The 24,673-nt window shown below is 50.1% G+C and overlaps 3 protein-coding genes across 6 annotated transcripts; 1 reads left to right on the plus strand and 2 right to left on the minus strand.

Annotated features, from left to right (window-relative positions):
- The first annotated feature begins 11 nt into the window (after window positions 1-11).
- Window positions 12-9,775, plus strand: Znf646 (zinc finger protein 646). 3 transcript variants are annotated; one of them, XM_048789818.1, is made up of 3 exons: window positions 12-157; window positions 2,000-7,407; window positions 9,204-9,775. In XM_048789818.1, the coding sequence occupies exons 2-3, from the start codon at window positions 2,082-2,084 to the stop codon at window positions 9,323-9,325; spliced, it is 5,448 nt and encodes a 1,815-aa protein (XP_048645775.1). In that variant the 5' UTR covers window positions 12-157; window positions 2,000-2,081; the 3' UTR covers window positions 9,326-9,775. The 3 variants fall into 3 exon arrangements, with proteins under 3 accessions (XP_048645775.1, XP_015346823.1, XP_015346822.1); XM_015491337.2 differs by lacking the exon at window positions 12-157 and adding an exon at window positions 465-832; XM_015491336.2 differs by lacking the exon at window positions 12-157 and adding an exon at window positions 465-743.
- Prss53 (serine protease 53) lies at window positions 9,700-15,625 on the minus strand. Its single transcript, XM_015491341.2, has 11 exons — window positions 15,141-15,625; window positions 14,190-14,210; window positions 13,909-14,071; window positions 13,221-13,486; window positions 12,923-13,077; window positions 12,583-12,802; window positions 11,352-11,502; window positions 11,030-11,274; window positions 10,801-10,946; window positions 10,355-10,571; window positions 9,700-10,082 (listed from the first exon to the last, which is right to left on the minus strand). The coding sequence occupies exons 1-11, from the start codon at window positions 15,196-15,198 to the stop codon at window positions 10,063-10,065; spliced, it is 1,662 nt and encodes a 553-aa protein (XP_015346827.1). The 5' UTR covers window positions 15,199-15,625; the 3' UTR covers window positions 9,700-10,062.
- Window positions 15,626-16,952: 1,327 nt separating this feature from the next.
- On the minus strand, window positions 16,953-19,377 carry Vkorc1 (vitamin K epoxide reductase complex subunit 1). 2 transcript variants are annotated; one of them, XM_015491342.2, is made up of 3 exons: window positions 19,146-19,377; window positions 18,269-18,378; window positions 16,953-17,407 (listed from the first exon to the last, which is right to left on the minus strand). In XM_015491342.2, exons 1-3 carry the CDS (start codon window positions 19,316-19,318, stop codon window positions 17,199-17,201), a joined length of 492 nt encoding a protein of 163 aa, XP_015346828.1. In that variant the 5' UTR covers window positions 19,319-19,377; the 3' UTR covers window positions 16,953-17,198. The 2 variants fall into 2 exon arrangements, with proteins under 2 accessions (XP_015346828.1, XP_015346830.1); XM_015491344.2 differs by lacking the exon at window positions 18,269-18,378 and having other exon boundaries at window positions 19,146-19,348.
- Between the last annotated feature and the right edge of the window lie 5,296 nt (window positions 19,378-24,673).

A 24,673-nucleotide genomic window follows, 5' to 3' on the forward strand; every position in this document is an offset into this window, starting at 1 on the left:
CAAGCACCTCCAGCCTATGGTGGCGGAAACATCTTGCTAAGGGTCTCTGAGCAAGAAAGCAAGGGGACGCCCGGCCGACTGTATGAATTGGCCAGGTCACCGGAAGTGTCTCCAAGAGTTAGAAGATAGGACAGAAAGGCCATGATAAAGTTTTGTGGTATCTAAACCCTCTACTTCACATTTCCTTTAACAGCAAGGAGTGAATTTAATGAAGCTTTCCCCTTCTGTCTTGGGAGTCCCACAAAAAGTGTCACCATAGTACTGTGGCCAGGCCTGAAGAATTCCCCCCCAAACTCGCACTTATTCAGTATGCATCGGAACGATTTTGCCGCTCTGGACCGAGTCCTAGCTAAGGTAGTGAGAAGGAAAACAGCGTTGTGACCTGCGTGGGCGGAGCCAGAGTCACGCCCAGCCAGAACCTGGCACCGGAAGTGTGTTTGTGTAGAACTGCAGCCTGGAGGCGGGACAGGAAGTGTTCCAGAAGCGGAAGTTTCACGGGGAAGATTTTGCATCTAGGACACTTCCTGTTTCCTAGTAACAATAGGAAGTGTCCGCGGAGGTGGGGGGTAGAGTTCTGGATCATACCAGCTGTGCCCTCTTCTCTCTACCTTCCTCTTCCTTCACCTCCGTCTTTTCTTCTTGCACTGTGCTTCCTCCTTTCCGGGAACCCTGGCTGACTGTTCGTGTGTAGGAGCGCGAGACCCCCCCAAAGCCACCCCCTGGGGCGCGCGGCTGCAGTTAGGGTAAGGGTCCCAGTGCGCAGGCGCGCTCTCGTTCGCGGTTCCCAACGGACGCGCCCGCGGCGGGAACTGGAAGGGGTCGGCGGTGCAAGGTAGGGGTCCTAAGAGGAAATTGGCAGAAGAGATGAGTGACGATAGAGGACCTCGTTGGTGGTAGATTAGGGAATGGGACTCTTGAGAGCAGGAGCTTTGGGAAGTGAGAATTCTGGGGGCAGATTCAGTGAAAGGGTTTAAAGTCGGAGATGAATTCTATTGGTGTCCCATGGGAGTGAATAGTCAGAATTGGAAAAGGCCAAGATGACTAGGAGGCAGGAGGGGCTATTACTAAGAAAACAAGAGCTTTAAGGTGAAGACTGCCTCAGTCAGTGTGTTTCTCATGTGTAAGCTGGGTTAACTGGCATTGCAGTGTTGTCAGGATTTAGTGACACAGTGAATATATTTACAGTGCCTGGCACATGGTAATGTTCAGCATGAGTTACTGTCATCAGTATTGAAAAGTAGTAGAAGAAAAAATGAGAAAGGATGGTGAGAGTAAAGTAAGGCGACTCGGACTAGAAAATAGGAGATGAAATGAAATTCAAAGTGTCAAAAGAGATGGGATTTTTTTTCCCCCAAAATGGAAGATAGTTGGGGTTTGGGGGAAGTACGTAAAAGTAGGCAAGAGAGTTTTTGGAAAGAAGACCTTGAGACACTGAAAGGACTTGGAATGAGTGGAGGGAACAAACCAGTCCCTTCTCTGTAGATGACTTCTTTTTTAAAATATTTTTATTAGTTATTGATGGAGAAAGTAGCCGTTTTTTTCAGTGCTTCCAGGTTACTTTATTTAGTTAAAGGATAAAGGAGAAAGGGTTTGACTTTCTTATTCTGAAGCCTAGGAATAATTCTAGTTTCCTTTTTCAGGTGTCATAGAAGTTTTTTGTTTTCACAGAATTATAGAGAATATAAGATTGGGAACAGTAAACCTTTTGAATCTGGCCTGAAAGACGTGATATTAGGTTTGTGATCAGAAGTGAGTTACTCTCTAGACTTCTATTCCTTTATCTTTTAGGTATGACTTAAGCCTAGAGGAACTCCCATATTTGGGGAGCTGTTCATAGGCCTTAAATGATGGTGCTCCCAGGTTAGATCTAGTAGAAAGTAGATCACTGGGCATTGATGGTTAGGTAACCTCTCAGTGACCTCTAGTGAATGTGTGGCTCATAGAAACAAGAGTCAAAGTTAATTCAGGCCTTTTTTTGATAACGACCCCCTCTTCCTAGGCCTTGGCTCCTCCACCAGAAGAAGATGCTGCTGCCACCTGTCTGTTCCTCCTGAACCTCCAGGTTTCTGTCACATTGACCCATGGAGGACACGCCTCTCTCACTTAGCTGCTCTGACTGTCAGCGTCACTTTCCTAGTATCCCAGAACTGTCACGGCACCGAGAACTGCTCCATCCATCTCCCAACCAGGATAGTGAGGAAGTTGACAGCATCCCTCGTCCCTATCGCTGTCAGCAGTGTGGGCGGGGCTACCGTCACCCCGGGAGCCTGGTCAACCACCGCCGAACCCACGAGACTGGCCTTTTCCCTTGTACCACCTGTGGCAAGGACTTTACTAATCCCATGGCCCTCAAGAGCCACTTGAGGACTCATGCTCCTGAAGGCCGGCGCAGGCGCAGGCCCCCCCGCAAAGAAGCCACTCCACATGTCCAGAGTGAGACCGTGTCCACTGACTCCTGGGGCCAGAAGCTTGGCCCTGGGGAAGGCTGGGGAAACCAGACAAAACATACAAAAGACACACCTGGTTGTGAGTCTGGATCTGACCCTAGGGCAACCTCTGGCACTTGGGAAGATCTGCCTACCAGACAAAGGGAAGGCTGGGAAAATCAACCAGATGCTGAGGAGATTGCAGAGGTCTGGGGGTCCACCACCAATTCTGCCAGAGCCCCACCTCTCCCCACCCCAGCAAGCAGCCTCCTTAGCAATTTGGAACAGTATTTGGCTGAATCAGTAGTGAACTTCACTGGGGGACAAGAGCTCACCCAGTCTCCTCCTGCCGAGGAGGAACGGCGATACAAGTGCAGTCAGTGTGGCAAGACCTACAAGCATGCTGGTAGCCTCACCAATCATCGCCAGAGCCACACCCTGGGTGTTTATCCTTGTGCCATCTGCTTCAAGGAGTTCTCTAACCTCATGGCTCTGAAGAACCATTCCCGACTACATGCCCAATATCGGCCTTACCACTGTCCTTATTGCCCTCGTGCCTTCCGGCTTCCCCGGGATCTGTTGGAGCACCAGCAGTCCCATGAGGTTGAAAGGCAGGAGCAACCGTGGGAAGAGAAAGGGATGCCCACTACCAATGGTCACACAGATGAGAGCAGCCAGGACCAGCTACCTAGTATACAGATGCTGAATGGCTCTGGGGAGCTCAGCACTTCTGGGGAGCTGGAAGACAGTGGCCTGGAAGAATACCGGCCTTTCCGCTGTGGGGACTGTGGCCGTACATACCGGCATGCTGGGAGTCTCATCAACCATCGAAAGAGCCATCAGACAGGTGTCTACCCCTGCTCAGTCTGTTCCAAACAGCTGTTCAATGCAGCTGCTCTCAAAAACCATGTGCGGGCTCATCATAGACCTCGGCAAGGAGCTGGGGAAGATGGACAGTCATCAGTACCACCAGCTCCTTTGCTGTTGACTGAAACCACCCACAGAGAAGATGGGGTCCCTACCACCACTCTAGACCATCGCCCCTATAAGTGCAATGAATGTGGTCGGGCTTACCGCCACCGAGGAAGCCTGGTGAACCACCGACACAGCCATCGAACAGGAGAGTACCAGTGCTCACTATGTCCCCGCAAGTACCCCAACCTAATGGCCCTGCGAAACCATGTACGGGTACATTGCAAGGCTGCTCGCCGAAATGCAGACCCAAGGACTGAGGGTCCCCCCAGCCACCTCAAGGTGGAACTCCCACCTGACCCAGTGGGAGCGGGGGCAGCCTTACACACAGATCAGGAGTACTTATGCAAACATGAAGAAGAGGCCACTGATATCCCCCCAGTAGCAGATGGGACATCACCACAGATATGTAGCATCTGTGGGATGTTCTTTGAAGATCCTGACAGTCTTGAACATCATGTCCTGACCCATAGGGCAGGGGAAGTGGAAAATAGGACAGAGGCCACAATGTCACCTCCTCGGGCATTTGCCTGCCGAGACTGTGGAAAGAGCTATCGCCACTCGGGCAGCCTTATCAACCACAGGCAGACCCACCAGACAGGGGACTTTAGTTGTGGGGCCTGTGCCAAACACTTCCATACCATGTCTGCCATGAAGAACCATTTGCGACACCATAGCCGACGGCGGAGCAGGCGGCATCGAAAGCGGGGTGCCAGTATGGGAGAAGCCAAACTCCCACCAGGGGGAACGTGGGTCCAGGAGTTGGAAGACAATGGGGGCTTGGATCATCCCCAAGGACCTTTAGGAGAAAGTCCTTGTAGGACTGAAGGCAACTTGGAAAGTGATGGGGACTGTTCACAGGCTGAATCTGAAGGTGACAAATGTGAGCTTGAGAGGAATGAGGCCTGTAATAAAGAGAGCAGAGACACTGAGAATGGACTAGAAAGGAAGGAGTCTTGTTTTCTTGACAATTTGGACATCCCAGATAATGAGGAAGGCAGCGGGACTCACTTCTGTATTGGCCTTCCTGGGATGGACAAAGACCAGAAACCGACTACTGAGCAGCCTAATTCCTCTTCCCACTCTTCTGAAACTGTCACCAGCTGGCAATCTGAGGTCACTCACACATGTTCTGACTGTGGGCGCTCTTTCCCCCATGCCACTGGCCTGCTAAACCATAGGCCCTGCCATCCACCAGGCATCTATCAGTGCTCACTGTGCCCGAAGGAGTTTGACTCTCTGCCTGCCCTACGCAGTCACTTCCAGAACCATGGGCCGGGGGAGGTAGTCTCAGCACAGCCCTTCCTCTGCTGCCTCTGTGGTATGATCTTCCCTGGGCGAGCTGGCTACAGGCTTCACCGGCGCCAGGCTCACAATTCCTCTGGTATGACTGAGGGCTCAGAGGAGGAGGGGGAAGAAGAAGGAGCTGTAGAGGCGGCCTCCACCCAATCCCCTCCACTGCAACTCTCAGAAGCAGAGCTGCTGAATCAGCTGCAGAGAGAGGTGGAAGCATTGGATGGAGCAGGTTATGGGCACATCTGTGGCTGCTGTGGTCAGACCTATGATGACCTGGGGAGCCTAAAACGTCACCACCAAAGTCAGAATTCAGAAAACACCACAGACAAGGCTTCCAGCTGCTTGGAAATGTTAGACGATGCCACAGAGGTGGTTGCTGACAGTGTCTTTGAGGGCATAGTGACCTCTGTTTCTGGAGAGGGTGGGGACACAAAGTCTGAAGAGGAAGTAGGTGGCACAGTTGCAGACAACCTTTGCATGCAGGTTGATGAAAGTTTTCTGGAGGTCCAACCCCGTCCCTTTCGCTGCAACCAGTGTGGCAAGACTTATCGCCATGGGGGCAGCCTAGTGAACCACCGCAAGATCCACCAGACTGGGGACTTCATCTGTCCTGTTTGCTCCCGCTGCTACCCCAACCTGGCTGCCTACCGTAATCATCTGCGGAACCACCCTCGCTGCAAAGGCTCTGAACCTCAAGTGGGACCCATCCCAGAGGCAGGAGGCAGTAGTGAGCCCCAGAATGTGGCAGAGAAGGTGCCAGAGCAGGCAGAAGTCGGAAAGCTCCAGGAAGAACTTAAAGTGGAGCCCTTGGAGGAGGTGGCTAGAGTGAAGGAAGAGGCATGGGAAGAGACCACTGTGAAGGGGGAGGAGATAGAGCCAAGGTTGGAGACGGCAGAGAAGGGCTGTCAGACAGAGGCCAGCTCTGAGCGGCCCTTCAGCTGTGAGGTGTGTGGCCGTTCATACAAACATGCTGGTAGCCTCATCAATCACCGGCAGAGCCATCAGACTGGCCACTTTGGCTGCCAGGCTTGCTCCAAGGGCTTTTCAAACCTCATGTCTCTCAAGAACCACCGGCGCATCCATGCAGACCCTCGGCGTTTCCGTTGCAGCGAATGTGGGAAGGCCTTTCGCTTGAGGAAACAGCTGGCTAGTCACCAGCGAGTCCATTTTGAGCGGCGTGGGGGTACCCAAAAGATGACTCGAGAAGATCGTCCCTTCCGATGTGGTCAGTGTGGACGGACCTACCGCCATGCAGGCAGCCTCCTGAACCACCGGCGCAGCCATGAGACAGGCCAATACAGCTGTCCTACTTGCCCCAAGACTTACTCAAACCGCATGGCCCTTAAGGACCATCAGAGGCTGCATTCTGACAGTCGGCGGCGGCGGGCAGGCCGGTCCCGGCGGGCAGCTGTACGCTGTGCTCTCTGTGGCCGGGGCTTTCCTGGCCGGGGATCTCTAGAGCGGCACCTGAGGGAGCATGAGGAAAAGACTAAACAGGAGCTGGCCAATGGCCATGGAGACCCAAGTGGTACAGAAGGCAATGAAGAGAACCTGGCCAATGATCTGGGACTTAAAGACAGATCAGGTAGTATTGAGTCAGTACCCCAGGTAGAAGATGGAGCCATAAGACCAGGGGAACACAGTCAGAGCCCCATCAGGGCAGAAGGTTCAGATGCTGCAGAGCTACTGTCATGGGGCATGGGGAAGGCAGATGGGTGGCAAGGAGATAGGAAACTAATGAATCACAGTGGAGATTGGGTTCTTCAGGGTCAGCTGTTAACTAAGCCAGAAGACAAATCAAAAGACAATGTCCCCAGTAGTCCTTGCCATCTTCCTGACAGTCAGTCCAATGGACCTAGTCTGAGTCATGTGGATAGCTGGGACAATGGAGACAGCAGCTCTCAGTTCCAGCCAGAGAGCCATTCCTATACTTGTAGCCAATGTGGTAAGACCTTTTGCCAATCAGATGGCCTTTTGAACCATAATACCCACAAGACAGATCGCCACTATTGCCTGCTTTGCTCCAAGAATTTCTTAAACTCTGTAGCCACTAAGAGTCACAGCCACAACCACATAGCTGCTCAGGCTTTTGCCTGCCCTGACTGTGGCAAGGCCTTTCAGTGCCACCATGAACTGGTCACCCATCTGCAGACTCATGCCAAGGGCTACAGTCAGATGCCAAGTCAGATAGAGGAGGCCAGAGGTCCCCAAGCTGGGATTATAGAGGACAAAGCAGGTCTCCCTGGTCAAGAGAAAGCTCAGGAGGCCACTTCAGAACACCCCAGGGCTCCAGAAGAGACTGCTGAGCAAGCTAGTGGAGGGCAAGGAGTAAATTCCATAGCAGCTGAAGACAAGGAGCGTCCTTTCCGCTGTGCCCAGTGTGGGCGTTCCTACCGCCATGCTGGGAGCCTGCTGAACCACCAGAAGGCCCACACCACTGGACTGTATCCCTGCTCCCTGTGCCCTAAACTTCTACCTAACCTGCTGTCTCTTAAGAACCATGGCAGGACCCACACAGACCCCAAACGCCACCGCTGCAACATCTGTGGCAAGGCCTTCCGGACAGCTGCCCGGCTAGAGGGCCATGGGCGGGTCCATGCACCTCGTGAGGGACCTTTCACCTGCCCCCATTGTCCCCGCCACTTCCGCCGCCGAATCAGCTTCCTGCAGCATCAGCAGCAACACCAAGAAGAATGGACAGTGGCCAGATCTGGTAAGCGGGCATGAATGGGCTTGGGTAGAGGATTGAAGGGTCACAGAAAGAGGGTGGGCATTAGAGGAAGGTAAAACCAGGCCCTAAGGTAGGTGTGGGATAAGGAATGAGAGAGCTACATATACTTTAAGTGGGTGGGGGACCTAAAGTGAAGAAAACTAGTTCAAGGATGCTGCCTTTTGAGCAACTGAGATCTGAACCAATCCCTGTTGTCAAGGAGAAGTGATAAGCTGACTGGACGAGGTCTTTGCTATATGCTTCATCCCAGAGGTGAGCTGAGGCATCTTTCAGGCTTCGTGGCCTGAGAGTGTCTTAGGGGTAGACTCTAAGGGGAAATGCAACTATTACTGAAATAATGTAGGGTGGATCCTGGGCTCACATAAATGTATGGGTTAAACTCATTTTGAAATCCGATTGACACTTTAAATAAGAACAAGCTCTTTGGGGTGTAGGATAGAGAGTGGGCCAGCTGAAAGGCAGCCCTAGCTATTTTAGAGGCACCATAGGGGAAGCACACATGCTTTGTTAACTAGAATTTACATGTAAGCCCCACTTTCCCCTAAAGTGATACCTGGAGCTCATCATTCAACCTCTCAGGGACTCAGCTTCCTTGTTTGTAAAATGAAAACGTTAATACCAAACCATGGTCAGATAAATAGTGTAGTGGGTTGGGGCAGGTAGCTGTGTAGGCTCCTGTGTTATATAGTCAAAGAGGAATTCCTTTTTGTTTCATTGGTAAGGGAGGGAATAGCTGAATATTTCTTGACTATTATATATGGAAACCCTCCTGATTCAGCCAGTAATTATTTTCAGAGGAAAAAAAAAGTGAAGTCATTGATTTTGTGTAGGTTTTTTTCTTTCTCAAAATGGGCATGGGTGGGGAATTATTGGGAATGCCAGGATTCCTGTGTTCTCATATAGGGTGGGTGTGGGGGTAATGGCCTACAGGCCTGGGTGAGGTGTGGGATCAGCCCCCTCAGTCAGTGACTGCCTCTGCTTTGACTGCTTTATGATTTCACTACTGACTTGGCTGTGGAAACTGGGTCACTGGTCAGTACGCAGTTCCTTGTCCCTCTTTCCCTATATCTTGTCTTTGCTCTTTTTTCTTGGAAACTAGGCCTCTAATCCTTTCCTAGGACCTTTGCTCCCACATCTCTTTTTCTTTCTTTAGTCAACTCTTATGTTCTCCCTCTGCTGGCCATCTTTTTAGGATCTAACCAAACCACCCTTTCCACCTGCAACCCCCCACCCCCTGCATGCCTTAACTTGGAGGACTGAGTCACAGATAATTATTTCTTTGAAGCCTGGCTTAGCTATAGTAATAGCAGTTATTAGCCCCTATCTCTCATCCTCTATCGAGGGGATCTCAGTGTAGACTTGCCTCCACCCAGCCTGTTGAAGGATGAAGCTGTGGAGGAGTGGGACAGCCTCTTCCTTCAGCAAGCCCTGGGCTCTATCCCTCCTCCTCCTCCTCTAGAGAGGAGGACCCATTCCATCTAGTGGCTACCAAGGGTGGGTATCCTAAGATGGTAGGCCCTTCACCAGAGCTTATCAGGGGAGAGGATGGTGGGTGACAATCCACTGGAAGCAAAAGGGATGACTCTCAATATAAAAGATTTCTTATGATTTCAAGGGAAATGGAGTGAGTGCCAGTTGGGAAAATAATTGGGAATCCTAGAATTTCTGGGCTTTCATATGGACCTCTGGGACCATGGGCAGGTAGGAATGGCCTGCAGCCTGGGGACATGTGGCATCTGCCCCCTCAAGTTGGTGACTTCCTCTCTTTCTCTTCCCAGGAGCCCCAGTGGCACCAGCAACAGGCAGAGGGGATTTGTCATTGCCCCCTCCACCCACTCCCACAACCCAACTTCTGGACCCTTCACCCCAGTGGCCTGCAGACCTCAGCTTCTCCCTCTGAATTTCAAGTCTCCAAAGATCAGAACACTGGAGGGAGCGGGGGTGCAGGCAGAGAGGGGCTTGATCTCCTTGTTTTGCTCAGGAGTAGCTTGGGCATCCCCATCTCTTTTCTCCTCTCCCTGTGAAGAGGACCCACATCTGGCTTCTTTCCCAAGAAGGGGAAAGGTCATTCCTCATGTCCCTGCCCTTGAAGGACCTTCTTCCCCCAGCTTTTGTCACCATGCTCTTCCTGGTGCCAGGCTCTGCCAAGGTGCTGAGCCACCCTCACCAGCTAGATTCCAACGCTGGGGAGTGGCAGACTCAGAGCACCAGGAGTGGGAATGTTGCCTGTGGAAGGGGAGCCTTTTGCTACAGTTTGTAACTTATTTTCTAAAGTCTATTTTGTAACAATTTATTTAAGTTTAAAAAATGGAAAATTGCTCCCCCCCAAAAAAGAAAATTTCAAAAGAGATGACTGGTGTGATTGTATCTGAGAGAATGAAGTATAGGGAGAACTGGGGATGCCTGCATTGGACAGCAGAGCTGAGTGTGGGAAGACCCACAGGTGACATCTCTGTCCTGCAGGGCAGAGAGTGGGAGCATCTTCTGATTTTGGGCAGGCTCTTCCCATAGCCAGATGAGCTGTTGGGCTGCCTCAGGGACTGGAACTACACATAGCGTGGAGGCTGGGGCAGAGGAGTTGATGTGGGAGTTGCCTCACTTTTCTCGCGTCCTGTGAACAGCCTAGAGAGTCACCTGTCAACAGCTGGCTGGTTGACCTGTCAAGGTGAAAAAGTAGGGTGGGGTTGGCTTCATCCTCACAACTTAGTTCCCTCCCTTAAAAGAGTAGTGTCTGTCTTGGTTCTTGTGGCAGATGAGGATACTGAGGTTCAAAGAGGTTAAGAGGCCTACTCCCTAGCATCCACATGGGTTTGTCCAGTGCTCTTCCCCATCCAGGTCAGCTACAGGTGGGTTAGAATAGTGCTCTCCCTAGATTGAGAGAGGAGTCTAGAGAAAGGCAGTTCATCAGGAAACCCTCGGGGTCACATACTCCAGTTGGCTAGGCAGCTTCCAGCCTCAATCTCAGGCTCTGGCTCCTCAGCGAAGTAGACCTGCCAGTCCAAACTGCTGATCCAGTCCTCATAGGCAGGGAGTGCTGTGAAGACCGCAGGCTGTGCAGGGCCTTGGCAGGCATCCCCAAAGCTATGTAGACCAGCCAGGAACCATGTGCCCCTCACCTTGTGCACCAGTGGTGCTCCAGACAGGCCCTGTGAGGTCAGGTGACACTGGGTGACTTCCTTTTTTTCTTTAGGCAACTGGGGAAGAGCGAAAGGGGCTAGGGACTGGATCTCTGGCAGTTTGGGGGCTAGTTGGCAGAAAGGATTACTTTCAGGTGGGATTAGAGCTAGAAGCCAAGCCTGACAGGTCTGTTCATAAACTGCAGGGTGAGGGAGGGCTGGGGGTCTGTTGGGTATGGTTTGATGAACTGGGTCTCACCTCACAGTGGGGCAGCTCACCCACAACACTGGTACACACCATCCCTGGCAAAATGGGGATACCATCACTTCCAGGGGCTGCATGCAGACGACTGCAGGCTCTTGGCCCCAAAAGAGTCACAGGTACCATCTGGGGGGAGCTGATGCCTACAGGACAAGGGAAAAGAATCAGAATGTCCCATTGGCCTTTAGGCTGGATGGACAACTCCTGATGGCCTGGTTCTACATACCTGCTCCTTGGTGGGCCATCCCCAGGACCCAGCCACGTTCCCCATCAGGCAGGTGGTGATCAGTGTAGGGCAGGCAAAGGGGCCGCACTTTGGGGCCTAGTGTCACAGGTTGGGCCAGCAGCAAGAGGGCCATATCATAGCCCCCCTCTGGGTGGGTATAGGCCCCATGGAGGATGAGTTGCTTCAGGCTGTGCTCCTCTGTTTCAGCCCCTAGCCCTACACTCCACTCCTCTAGGGTCTGGCGCCTGTGCAGAGGCAGCATTGAGAGCACTGGGTAACAGAACTGGGGCAAGGGGCACAAAGGAGAGGTGCAAGAGCTCACCCAATGAAGCAGTGGGCAGCGGTCAGCACCACCTCCTCTGACACAAGGGCTCCGCCACAGGCCAGTCTCCCCTGGTGCTTCAGCCTAGCATCCCAGGGCCACTGGGAGGGGGCTCCTGCCTGGGGACCATTGGTCCTCAAGGATCCACAGGCTGAAAAAGATGAATTATGTCATTTGACTTAAGTGTTCACTGTGTGCCAGGCCCTGTGCTTAAATATTTCCCATGTGCTATCAAATCCTCTCAATATCCTTTTAAATTGACTTTTGTTACCCTCATTACCAGAAGTAACCAAAGTTCCTGAGAAGTTAAGTGACTTTCTTCTAGCTCTTAAACCAAGAGCAAGTAGCAGACTTGGGATTCAAAAGTCAGGGATGGCTGGGAGTGGTAATGAAGGCCTGCGATCCCAGCCACTCAAAAGGCTATGACAAGAGGATCACAAGTAAGAGGACAGCCTGGGCAATTTTGTGAGACTCTTCCTCAAAACAAAAGGGCTGGAGATGTAGCTCAGTGGTAGGGAGCTCCTGGATTCAAAAGCCAACCTGAGCTCTTAACCCAGATGGTCTGACAGTACTCTGTCCCAGTCTTCCAGGAAGGGCCCTGCTCATCACTCCCCCGCTCAACCCATCTGCACTCCTCCAGGCCTGGACTGGCTCCAGAATTCCTGGCTCACTTGGCTTCTCTCAACATCAAGACATAGCTTCCTTCCCAGGAATTATTTTGCATGCAGTTTGCATGTCAGTCACTTAATGCCAGGTGTCTGAGTGGGTGCCCTGCCCTGTCTCACTGAATCTCTGTGCGGAAGCTTGTAGCTTCCCCAAAAAACTTCCACTCAAATCTCAGTGATCCCTTTTCTTACCTAAACTCCAAACCCATAAAGCTCCAAGCATCCTATACCTCTCAGCCCCAATGGGGTTATTCCCATCCCAAGGGCCAAAAGAGGCCTTAAAGGCCCATTGGTAGTGTGTTGTTTCAACTCTATTCTGTATTTTTTAAAAATATTTTTGTCAATGGATCTTTTTTATTTATTTATTTATTTATATGTGGTGCTGGGGATCAAACTCAGGGCCTCACACATGCCAGGCAAGTGCTCTACCACTGAGCCACAACTCAGCCCCTCAACTCTATTCTGAACTGAAGTTTGCTTTATTGTGACTTGCACCTGCTGCCCAGAAATCCTCATGCAGGCTTCAGTATCCCCATACATCCCCACTCTGAACACTCTGCTCATACCTACACAGCTATCCTCATCACTGGTCTCCACAGTCCCTGGGTTCTGGGCCAGGAAGGCTGCCCCCTGAGCGCGAGCCTGCAGCCAGGAGCTGTGAGCAGCTATGTCGGTCAGCAGCACAGGATTGTCCTCCTGAGCACATCTTGATGCAAAGCTGATGATCCCTGCCTGAACCCAATGTCCATCAGGCTCACGGCACAGCACAGGACCTCCAGAATCTCCCTGGAGTCAGGCAATGGAGACAAGGACAGACACCCTCTGACTGCAGCCCTTCTATTCTTCTCTGGGTTGAGCCCCCCAGCCCAAGGCTAGGTTCCCTCTCCTTTTCCCTTCCCCTCAAACCTGACAGGGCCCCTGCACCCCAGGCTGAGCACCCCCACACAGCATTCCCGGCCTAGCTGGGCTAGCCAGGAGCCGCTGATGCAGCCGGTTGTAGAGACAGTTACACGTGGGGCGGCTGATTAGATGCAGGCGCAAATTCCGTAGGGTCCTGGGAGCTGGCAAAAAGACAGGGGTTAAGGCTGGAATCTGAGTTCTAGGAAGCAAGGGAGACTTGGGGCTGGGACAGGCAGGAGATAAGACTATGTGTCATTGGGATAGCAGAGTGCCTCTTTGGGCTTTAGGCTAGGATGGCACTTACCATCACTGGTGTCTTGATCCCAGCCAGTGGCCCAGCAAGAGGCTCCAAAGGGGAAGCGATGCCCAGGTTGGGGTAGGCAGAGGGGTGTGTGGGCTGTGGGGTGGGCAAGCTGAAGCAGGGCCAGGTCTGAGCCCTGGCTGTAGTGGTTATAGGCCTTGGGCAACTGTAGGGCAGCCACCCCCACCTCCTCAGCCCCTGGGCTTAACCCCTCACGCTGCAGAGAACCAAGGACAATGGACCAGGAGCTCAGTTCTGTTGCTGCTGCCCTGGAAAAGGAAAGGTAAGACCCAGGCTATTGAGTGCAAGGAGAGAGTGACGCCATAGGTAGGTGGAAGGTGGGAAGATATCAGTCCATGACTTTAAGCACAGTAATTCCTTTTCTCTCCAGCTCAGTCATTTGTAAATGAAAGGTTGAGTTTCTGAGTTCCTACCATGAAAGCCTTTTTTTTTTTTTTTTTTTTGTGCTGAGGATTGAACCCAGGGCCTTGTGCATGCAAGGCAAGCACTCTACCAACTGAGCTATATTCCCAGCCCCAAGGTTGTTGTTAAAATTAACTTGAGAATATGTACCTGACATATGTCAGATTATCAAATGGAATTTTAGGCGCAGGGACTAGTTTTGTGGGGCATGGGAACAAATCATCCACCCCTAAGCCAGAGACCCTACCTGACCCCAACCATGACTCACTTTTCAAAGCAGTGGGCAGCGGTGAGAACCCAGGTGTCTGCCACAAGGGAGCCACTGCAGATGTGGACTCCCTGCCTCCTCACACTGGCCTGCCAGGGCCATTCACCAGGTGCTGTGTTGCCCTCCTGAGGCTTGGGGGGGCCAGGGCCACGCTGCCCACAGACTGTGGAGAAGGATGGGTCAGACAGACTGCTGACCCCTGTCCTGCCTCCACCCCAGGCCTGACCCAGACCCAAGTAAGACCCAGCCTCCATGTCCCCACATCTTTCCCCAGAGCTTACCACGCTGAGCTGCTTGAAGACCTGGGGGAAAAAAAGAGACAGGTGAGGCTTGGGGGCACCTAACCTCCTGGTTCAGGCTCAGTGGGGACAGTCCCTGGGTCCTTGCCCATGACTCTGGCTACCTCACCAGCCCCTCCCAGAATGAAAATATTTATATGAGGCCGAGAAACAGCTTTTATTGGAACCCATTCAGAGTGCACACTCAGTAATTAGTCCTCCTCCCTCAGCTGTGCTCATCATTCCTGGGCCTGAGAAACAGAGCCTGGGGTTCAGCTTGGGACCAGACCAACCTTCCTTTAGCCTTAAGAACCCCCAACTCCTGCCCCCAGCATTGAGTCAGGGAGGCAGCCTGTGTTTGTGGAGAGCATTAGCTTAATTGTCTCTTTAGCTGTGGAGGCCTAAGAGAAGGATTAGAAGCCTACGTCATGTCCAATTGGGGAAGAGCCCCAAAAGATTGAGACTCACTCCACCCCTATTCTAACAACTCCAGACTCCCCAGCTTCCCAGGAGCTGCCAGGGGTTCTACCAAAGGGTCCCTGCCTTGCCTGTTCTCCTTCACAGGCATACATAGACCCATTGAACATATTAGCTGAGAGATCCAAGATGGGATGGAGGAAAGACAAATACCCAGGCCAGGGGTGCCCCTGAACTTGCCTGAGGTAAGTCTGAAAGCAGAGAGGCAGACAGCATAAGATATACACATAGGCAGGACTACCCAGAGACACAATGATAGTCCCTGCAGACACAGATTAACCCTGCTCAAAAAAATCATACCCATTTTGACATAGGTGGTCACATATCCCCCTGCCCAAACAACCACACTGACATCATCTTAGGCAGACTGTTGCCCCAGACAGGATCCCTCACCAAATTGCAGGGGCTGAAGAGCAGAGGGTGGCCTGTGAACCCCTACCATGTCACTCCCCACTCCCTCACCAATGGGTGGCTTACCTTCTATAAGGACCACCATTCCCAGGATGAGCAGTACTGGTCTCCAGCTCTGCTTCATGCTGCTCCAGGCCACTCTGCTGCCTGTACTGTGGTTGTCAGAGAGGCCACCTGGGTCTCCCTGGCTCCACCTTTGCTCCGCCCCCAGTTGGCTAGTAGTCAGTAGTCATAGCTTTTTCTGGGCTGGAGGGTAGCCAGCAGCTCTTAGCTTTGGGGCTATGGCTGTGTGACCCTGAGCTGGTCAGTCACCCCTCTCTGGGACTTAACCATGGAGCCAGACTTCCTGGGTTCAAATCCCAGTTCCTCCACTTACTACTTAAGTCACCTTGAACAGTTAACTTGTCTGTGCCTTTGTCAGAAAAACTCAGAATTGGGGCCTGGGGTTGTGGCTCAGTGGTAGAGTGTTCACCTGGCACGTGCGAGGCCCTGAGTTCAGTCCTCAGCACCACATAAGAATAAATAAATAAAATAAAGGTATTATGTCCATCTACAACTAAAAAATATTAAAAAAACCGAAAATAAACAAAACTCAAGAGTTGATGTTGGGCATGGTGACACACACCTGTAATCTCAGTGACTCAGGAGGCTAAGGCAGGAGGAAAGCCAACCTCAGCAACTTAGTAGGATCCTGTCTCAAAATTAAAAGGGCTGGGAATATGGCTCAGTGGTTAAAGACCCCTGGGCTCAGTCCCTGGCATAAACAAACAAAAATATTCAGAATTGTTGAATGTGAAAATGCTTTGATGAGAGCCTGGCTTCTAATAAACTTGCTTCCAGCATAGAAACATTCCCCTGGAGCTGCGAAGGATGTGGTTGACAGACCTTCCTAGTTTCCATTTTTATTTTGTCTTCCCTGCCTATCTCAGGCCAGGGCCAGGTAGGCTTCACATACCTTCTCCCGATGTCTGCTTCAGAGACGGTTTATACAAAGGTAGGTTTGGGATCAGATCTCTGTACTATTTGCTGGTCATGAATCAATGGCAAATCCCAATCTCTCTCTGGGCCTGTTACCTTCCCAGGAAATAAGGTTACATTGATGCCCACTTTTCTTACAAATGCTGGAAAAGTTGGAAGAGAATATTTGGAGTGCATCTTTTTTTTCTCTGACTTCTACCTAAGGCCAACCAGAAACCTCAACCCAGAAGCAGATATGGGACTGGGGGTGTAGTTTAGTGGTATTGTACTTCCCTCATATGTGTGAGGCCCTCCAGGAAGAAACAAAAAAACAAAAACCCTGAGATCTCCCTAATTCTTTCCTGGTACTAGGTGTATGATCTTAGGCAAATTACAACCTTTGTGTACCTCAGGTTCCTAACCAAGATAGAAATACTAATAACCCTGCTTCCTACAATTGCTACAATGATTAAATACATTAACAAAAATTCTTAAAATAGTGCTTGGCATATGAGCAAGTCATCAGTACTTATCAGGAAGAACAAAAACACAACCTGGCCCTGACCCTCCAAAACTGCCAAGACTGGCTTGGAATGGTAGATAAGGCAGTTGGAGGGACTGAGATTATAGGAAGATGTTCACAGCACATATGCCCAGAGCCAGAAGGGCATCTTGTCCTTGGCAGGTATGTGCTTGGAGGTCTGGCACTTGTGGGCAGGAAGGACAAGCTGCCAGCCTATTTTTCCTGAGGGTGGGAGTTGATGGTGCCCAGACCTTGCTGACTCCACTACTAGAGGTGAGACTAACCACAACCACCCTTCCCAGACTGGCCCTCCACTCTCCCTCTGACTCATCCTTCCCAGTTCCAGAGAAGGCAACACTGGGGGAAGCCCAAAACCAGTATCCCTAGCAGACAGATGGTTCAGACTTAACCAACTTTATTTAAGAAATTTTATTGCTCAGAACCTTCTATCCTTGGGCAATTGCAGAAACCTGCCCTTGGGTCAGAGCTAGAGGCACATTTGGTCCATTTTCCTGTGTATGGTTATGGAAGGGATGTGGGGGGGGAGGATGAAGGGCTTTCTAGGTACCCAGACATGGCCCCCTTGGGCAAGGCTCATGTGCTAAAGCAAAGCAGATGTGGTCAGCCTGGTTTGAGGTGAGGCCTCAGTGTCCTTTGGCCTTGCTCTGGGGTTCCTGAACCTCCCGGAAACTAAGCAACATCAGGCCCACGTTGACAGCATAGGTGGTGATGCAAACAATGCAGAAATCATAGAGCACGAAGAACAGGATCCAGGCCAAGTAGACAGAACCAGCAAGGGATACCAAGGAACTCAGTATCAGTAGGATAGAGGCCCAGCGTCCCCGCAGGCAACCTGCAAAAGCAGAAAAAAATAAGGAATGGCCACATCTAAAACACTGTCATGACTTCTGGTGCTCCTTAGACTGCAGGGGAAAGGTCTCTAAACAAGACACTTTGGCAGACCCCCTCTAAGACCTTTGTTTACCTATCTGTTCAATGATCCCAGGTTTCCAAATAGTGAATTTTCTTACAGAGCTCTACACAAGACGAAAGGGTTATCTTTGGATTCTCCTCAAAAAGGAACTTCTGGCAAGGTACAGTGGCACATGCCTTTAATCCTAGCTACTGGGAGACTGAGGCAGGAGGACTGTGAGTTTGAGGCCAGTTTGGGCATGTCTTAAAAAAAAAAAGAAAGATCCAGGGGCACGGTGCATGCATGTAATCCCAGTGACTCAAGAGGCTGAGGCAGGAAGATTACAAGTTCAAAACCAGCCTTAGCAAATTAATGGGGCCCTAAACAATTTAGGGAAACCCTCTCTCAAAATAAAATATAATGGGACTAGAAAAGACAGTAGAATGAATGGGACATAACTTTCCTATGTACATATATGAATATACAACCAGTGATGCTCCAGATCATGTACAGCCGCAAAAATGGGATCCAAATTATAATAAGTTATACTCTATGTATGTAAAATATATCCTACTGTCATGTATAGCTAAAAATAATAAAAATTTTTATAAAAATAAAATATAAAAAGGATCCTAGGAAGTCTTTAGGGGTTGGTCAGCCTCTGACCTAAACCAATTGAAAGACTCCTTGTTAGTGCCCTCCCTGCCTTCTTGCCCCAAGAATGCTTAGTGATGAGCAGCTGGCTGTCAACTGTCTGGGTGGGACTGGGTTTGCCTAGCTGGAAGGGGCGGGGCCACTCACCTAATCCCAGCTGTAGCGTGTAGAAAATGCAACCGAATATGCTGTTGGATTGATTGAGGACGCTGTCTGCTCCCAGCACATGCTCCACCAGCCCGAAGCCACGGCCCCACCTGGTGGTGGTGGTGGTTGTGGGGACCCAGGTTAGTAGTGTCAAGCTAGTGCCTTGGACTTTGTCCTAGAAAGGTGATTTCCAAGAAGCCACCTGGGCTGGTTGCCCCAATTTTTTATTCCCCATCCACCCGAGGGATCCAAAGGTCCATGACCTCCTGACCTCCCGAATGTTTGGCCACGTCAGGATTCCGTATCACTGCCCCTGTCCTCCCTTATCCCCAGGGCTGGCCATTGCTCTTCCAAGCACCTCTCTATCCTGGACCTTCAATAATCTTTAGATGACAAGGATGGCGTAACCTTTTCCCAAGATGGAAAATCTGGGGCACATTCTCCTAGCCCTGGACTCACAAACATCCAATTTCCTGGCCACCCACTCCCTTCTTCCGTATTCCATCATCGCACTAACTATTAAACCCCTGGTCCTCAAGCACAGCCATCTTTAGTCTCCTGCTCCCAGGCAGTCATTACCAGCATTCCCCTCCCCTCGCGCCACGCTCAAGGCCACGTCAGTTCCTACTCGCTACCTCTCCCTCTTTCCCGTTAACCGTTGTTCTTTGGCACCCAGATCCAAGTGCGATCTCCAGTCCCAGTCCCCAGGACTATCTTCCCCTGTGCCCTGCTCTCTTATCTGGAACTTTATTATCTCTGGTAGCCCAGCCCCTGTGCACACCCGATTTGCTGGGCAGTTCGGTTTCAAAGTGTCCGTTCCCTGGGCACCTGGATTCCAGACTCCGTCGGGCCCAAAGCATTCTACTTGCACGCGCACCTGGAGGAGAAGACGCGCGAACAGCTGATGGCAGTGCCGACGTCGCAGAGGGCGCGGTAATCTCGGTCGCGGGCGCGCGCCGCTTTCACGTGTAGCGCGTAAAGGGAAATCACTAAACCGGCGAGGCAAAGGGCAAACCGCACCCACCCAGGATTCCTCCAGGTGGTGCCCATGTCTGCGGGTCCAGCCGGAGGCGCCAGTTGGAAGAGAACCAGCCACAGAGCAGGGACTGGCAGAGTAGGGCCACGTCCTCTACCACCTCTATGACTGGGCGATTGGCCTGCCATTCTTCCACTCTCGGATCCAATTGGTTGTTCTTGACATTCAACAGGCGTGAGGGCAAGGTAGGGAAATAGCTAGGAATTCTGGGACTGGTAAACTGAATTGAACTTAATTGCAGACGAGGCGGCTATCAGGCATGATGGGAATTGGAGTAGGAGAGGATGCAGGGCATCAAGGGAAATGCAGTCCCTAGAATTTTAAAAAATAAGCGTTGGGGGATACTGCTCTGCAAGAGAGCGATTACCTAGCATTCTCTGGAGGCCCGGGGTTCAATTCCCAGCCACACACACACACACACACACACACACAAGTTTAGCGTTTTCTCTATGCCAAGCCCTGTTCTAAACATTGGCACTTTCAGTGGACTCTGGAATTCAGCGATTCTGCCATCACATTCAGGAAGCAAGCATGTCCCTTAAAACTAATATTTCAGGCTATATCCTTCCTGCCTGAGGTTGCTTAGACATTCCCTCCTACCTCACTAGCACTTTCTCAAGTTCCATTAAGGGTGTCCACACCTTTGATACTTTTCTAAACTCTCCACTATTTTAGCATCTTCCTAGCAAAGCCTGAGCAGGGGTCAACCCAACAGTCTCTCCTATCTAAGCTCCCCTTTACAGTCGTCCCATCTCCCTTTCAACCTCTCCACCCTTTTCATCTTCATACAAACTTGTTTCTCTTTCCTGTTTAGAAACAGCAACAAGTTTCCCTTAGCCAGGAGTTTTGAATCACCACTCCCTCTCCTATCCACCTTATGATCCTCATCCTCCCCTTCACAGTCCAGTTTTTGGAAATATATTTTATGTTTCTAGTCTCTGCTTCTTCACTTACTCTTTGATTGCCCATATCATAAACCAGCTCCTCCATCAAACACTCCCCTGACAACTAGAGGTGGTTGTCACCAGGATGCTAAGTCCAATGGTTATTTTTCAAGTCTTATCTTGTTTGCCTTCCCAATAGTATTAGTCATTGTTAAGCACTCCCTCCTGGGAACTCTCCTCCTTTTGCTTCTGTGATATTTCACTCTCCTGCTGGTTCTCCTCCCTATGTGACTGCTCTTTCTCAGATCCATTCCTCTTACTCTAGAGATTGTGGTAGGCAGAATAATGGTCTTCAAAGATGTTCATGACTGCCAGGCACAATGGCACCTGCCTATAATCCCAGCAGCTTGGTAGGTTGCTGCAGAAGGATCACAAATTCAAAGTCAGCCTCAGCAACTTAGCAAGGCCTTATGCAACTTAGCAAGACCCTGTCTCACAATAAAAAATAAAAGGGCTGGGGATGTGGCTTAGTGGTTAAGCACCCCTGGATTCAATCCCCAGTACCAAAATAATAAATAAATAAATAAAAATGTTTTTTAAGCACTTGTTATGTGCCAGGAATTACTATTAGGATGTTGAAATAAATAATTAAAGAAGGCAAATACTCATGCTCTTGTCTTATATTGTTGAAAAGAAGGGGGAAATGTGCAATTAATAATGATAAGTACAGGAGCTGGGGTGTAGTTTGGGGGCAGAATGCTTGCCTACCAGGGTGAGACCCTGGGTTGTTCATCTCTAGTACTTCACACACACTATATACATTCATATACATATGTGTGTGTATATATATATATATATATATATATACACACATACATATACGTACGTGTGTAGAGATAGTGATACCGTCGGTTATCGGTGATGAGTCCTGCCTCCCCACATGTTGAAGTTTGAACATTAGAGAAGCAAGCAGAGGCATATAAAGCAGGGTTTATTTAAATAGGGTAACATAAACTTCTCCCGGGAGGGAGAAGAGGGCCATAGCTGGCATCCTGGTATCCCAAGAAGCGAGGTGTTCTGCCCTTTTTATATGTCCTTTGTTCTCCTGCCTTTTCCTCCTTATCTTTCTCCTTCCTGCATACAGGACTAGGCCCAGGACTAGGCCCAGGAATGCTTGGTGGGATGTCCCAAAGGTGGGGGAAAAGGTGGGCTGAAGGGGGAAGGGCAGTAACAACCTTATAGCTCCCTGTAGGAAGGGGCAGTTCCTGGGACAGGTTACCTTGGCAACAGGTTGGAGCAGGGGCAGGTTCTTGATAAGGGTGGAGGAAGGGCTCTGAAGGAATTAACATTTCAATCTCTCAAGGGACAGTCTTCAACTTCCCGGACTCACTCAAAATTGGCCTCCTTGGGGCTGGAGTTGTGGCTTAGTGGTAGAATGCTCGCCTAACATGTGCAAGGCCCTGGGTTCAATCCTCAGCACCACATAAAAATAAATAAATAAAATAAAAGCATTGTATAAAAAAAAAAAAAAATTGGCCTCCTTGATCTGACCTGACTCGATTTACCTATCTACACTGACTGCCTGTCTAATTCTGGCTTCAATACTGTTATTAGTGATAAATGCTATGGGTAAAGAGTAGAGCAGAATAGGGTATGGAGAAGACTGGAATTTTAATTAGGATGGGCAGGGTGGGTTTCATTCGGTTGACAGCACAGCTTAAGGAGGTGAGGAACAAGCTATATGGGTATCTAAGGGAAGGGTGTTCCAGACAGAGCACACAGCCAGCAAGAGGCATTGAAGTTAAACTTGCCTGCTCTGTTCAGTGAACAGCAAGGACGCTGGTGTGGCTGGAGCAGAATTTGTGTGTGTGTGTGTGTTGCAGGAGTAGTCTTTTTATCATTCTGTGCTTCAGTCCTTACATTTGTAAAACGATGACAATAATGGTACCTTCCCAAGAGGATGGATATAAAGATGAAAACAATACATTAAAACCCGCCTAAGACAGCTGGGCACACGCCTGACACAGTGGCCCAAGCCTGTAATCCCAGCGGCTTAGGAGGCTGTCACAAGAGGATAATAAATTCAAGGCCACCCTTAGTAACTTACTGAGGCCCTAACCTGTCTCAAAATAAAAAATAAAAATGGCTGGTGATGTAGCTCAATGGTAAAGCGCCCCTGGGTTCAATCACCACTAGGAAAAATCAAAACAGTAATGCTTAACCAACACTGTTTTTAACCGAGACTTGGGTGGTTCATGGTCAATCTTCACCACTGGGGGCAGCAGCGAGTTCTGGCGGAGCTCTGGTAAATGCGCCGGGTCAAATGGGGTGAGGCGTTACCAGACGCCACACGCCTCCCTGGCAGTCACAGCCACCGCCTCCCGCGGCTCCAGCCCACGCCACGGGCACGTGAGCGCCAAGTTCTGGCGCACAAGGAGTACTCCGAGTTCTTTGCTATTTGCTCAGGCTGCCCTCCCTTCCAGAAACACCTTCCCTCTCCCTCTTCCACGTGCTAAAGCAGTGCCTGCCTGCACATCTAAATGCCTCCTGGCTTTACTCCACAATGTTGTCAGGAAGTTAGGAAGGGGAAGGTACCATGTGGGGGTAGGGAGCTGGGAGGAAAGCCAGAGATTCAGAGATTCTTTCCCAAGGTCTATGGAGACCTTTCCCTAATTTCTCAGGCAGGCCAATCATGGTGAGGACTCCCAACTCCCAAGTTTAAAGACAGCTTCCCAAGAGGTCCCCTACTTCCTTTCACACATTATTTTAATTAATTTACTTTTTTTTTTTTTTTTGTAGTTCTGGGGATTGAACTCAGGCTTGTGCATGCTAGGCAAGCACTCTACCACTAAGCTATATCTGCAGCTCTTTTTATTTTGAGATGGAGTCCTACCTCAGCCTCTGGAGTAGTTGGGATTACAGGCATGCACCACTACCCCTCGTGTAGCACTCTCTTGTTAAAAATTTAAAAATATTTAGAAAATATATAGCCACAGTTAAAAAAAAAAATCAGTATACACACATACACTCACACCCCTCTCCCAGCACTTCTTGCCTGAGATAAAGTAATTATCTTCTCCCTGGTTTCTCTGCCTTTGGTTTCACCAACCCCCCACATTCACATTCATTGTCTAAGGAGCAGAGACCCAGAGCCCACAGTTAAAATCCTTCAGTGTTCCTCATGACAACTGCAGACTTCTTATCCTTCCTGAGCTTCTGGTCAGCCCACTCAACCTTCTCATATTCTACTGTGGTTCCAGTCATATCCTTAGGTCATCCAGGCTGTTCCTCTATCCCGCTACATCTTTTCTGCTTTCGCTCCCTGCTCCCTTCCCTAGCCAAATCCTACTCAAGCTGAACCTATACCAATGTCCCAGTTCTTACCTGGTGTTCTCACCCCCGCATGCCCCCCCACCCTGCCCCAGGCTATCCTGACAGCAGACTGCACCAGAACTGTCTTCCTCTTCAGGGTAGAGGAAGGTCTTTTTATTTGATTCATTACCCAATCTTTCCTGGCACAGAAAATCACCCAGTCAGGATGACTTGCACTCACTATAGGCAGGAATATTATTAATAATACATAACACTTGTACAGTACTAATTCCATACCTGGCATTATTCTAGGCACTTTACATTTATAAATTGAAGTAATCCACACAACAACCCCAGGATTAATAATCCTTTATTTATTTATGTATTGGGGATTGAACCAAGGGGCACTTTACCACGAAACTACACCACCAGTCCTTTTTATTTTTAAATTTTGAGAAGGGGTCTCACTAAGTTACTTAGGGCTGCTCTAAATTGCTGAGGCTGGCCTCGAATTTGCGATCCTCCTACTTTAGCTTCCACAGTCACCCCGCTTGAATAATACATCCTCATTTTACCAATACCAAAATTAAAGCACCCAGCAGTTAACTAACTTGTTTCAAGTATTAGGGGGCAGAGCTGGGGTTCGAATCACGCAGTTTACTTTCCCATGAATGAGTCGAGAGCTGAAAAGTGAAGGATAAGACCTCAGGGAAACCGGTAGGGTTTAATCTGTATGCTTGACATCTAAGAGTCTTTCCTTACTAGCGTTTTGCTCCCAGGTATCCCCCCACATCTTTTTTTTTTTTTTGTACCAGGGGTTGAACTCAGGGGGCACTTGGCCACTGAGTCACATCCCCAGCCCTATTTTGTATTTTATTTAGAGACAGGATCTCACTGAGTTGCTTAGCGCCTCACCATTGCTGAGGCTGGCTTTGAACTCGCGATCCTCCTGTCTCAGCCCCCTGAGCCGCTGGGATTACAGGCGTGCGCCGCCGCGCCGGGCCCAGGGAGCCCATTTTATTTTATTTTATTTTTTTAATATATTTATATTTTTTTGTTGCAGATGGACACAATACTTTTATTTTTATTTTTTTATGTAGTGCTGAGGCTCGAACCCAGGGCCTCGCCCGCGCTAGGCGAGCGCTTTACCACTGAGCCACAACTCCAGCCCCG

Source organism: Marmota marmota, unplaced genomic scaffold (genome assembly GCF_001458135.2).
Source record: "Marmota marmota marmota unplaced genomic scaffold, marMar, whole genome shotgun sequence".
Lineage (NCBI taxonomy): Eukaryota > Metazoa > Chordata > Mammalia > Rodentia > Sciuridae > Marmota > Marmota marmota.

Bases quoted from the DNA above. Each gene is read 5' to 3' on its own strand.
- Znf646 (XM_048789818.1), top strand. From the start codon at position 2,082: ATGGAGGACACGCCTCTCTCACTTAGCTGCTCTGACTGTCAGCGTCAC. The intron at 7,408-9,203 runs GTAAGCGGGCAT...TTCTCTTCCCAG, and splicing joins ATGGACAGTGGCCAGATCTG to GAGCCCCAGTGGCACCAGCA.
- Prss53 (XM_015491341.2), bottom strand. From the start codon at position 15,198: ATGAAGCAGAGCTGGAGACCAGTACTGCTCATCCTGGGAATGGTGGTC. The intron at 11,503-12,582 runs GTATGAGCAGAG...CATCTTTTTCAG, and splicing joins TGATGAGGATAGCTGTGTAG to CCTGTGGATCCTTGAGGACC. The intron at 10,572-10,800 runs GTGAGACCCAGT...CTGACCTCACAG, and splicing joins GTGAGCTGCCCCACTGTGAG to GGCCTGTCTGGAGCACCACT.
- Vkorc1 (XM_015491342.2), bottom strand. From the start codon at position 19,318: ATGGGCACCACCTGGAGGAATCCTGGGTGGGTGCGGTTTGCCCTTTGC. The intron at 18,379-19,145 runs GTGCGCGTGCAA...CACCACCACCAG, and splicing joins TCGCGCGTCTTCTCCTCCAG to GTGGGGCCGTGGCTTCGGGC. The intron at 17,408-18,268 runs GTGAGTGGCCCC...CTGCTTTTGCAG, and splicing joins CACGCTACAGCTGGGATTAG to GTTGCCTGCGGGGACGCTGG.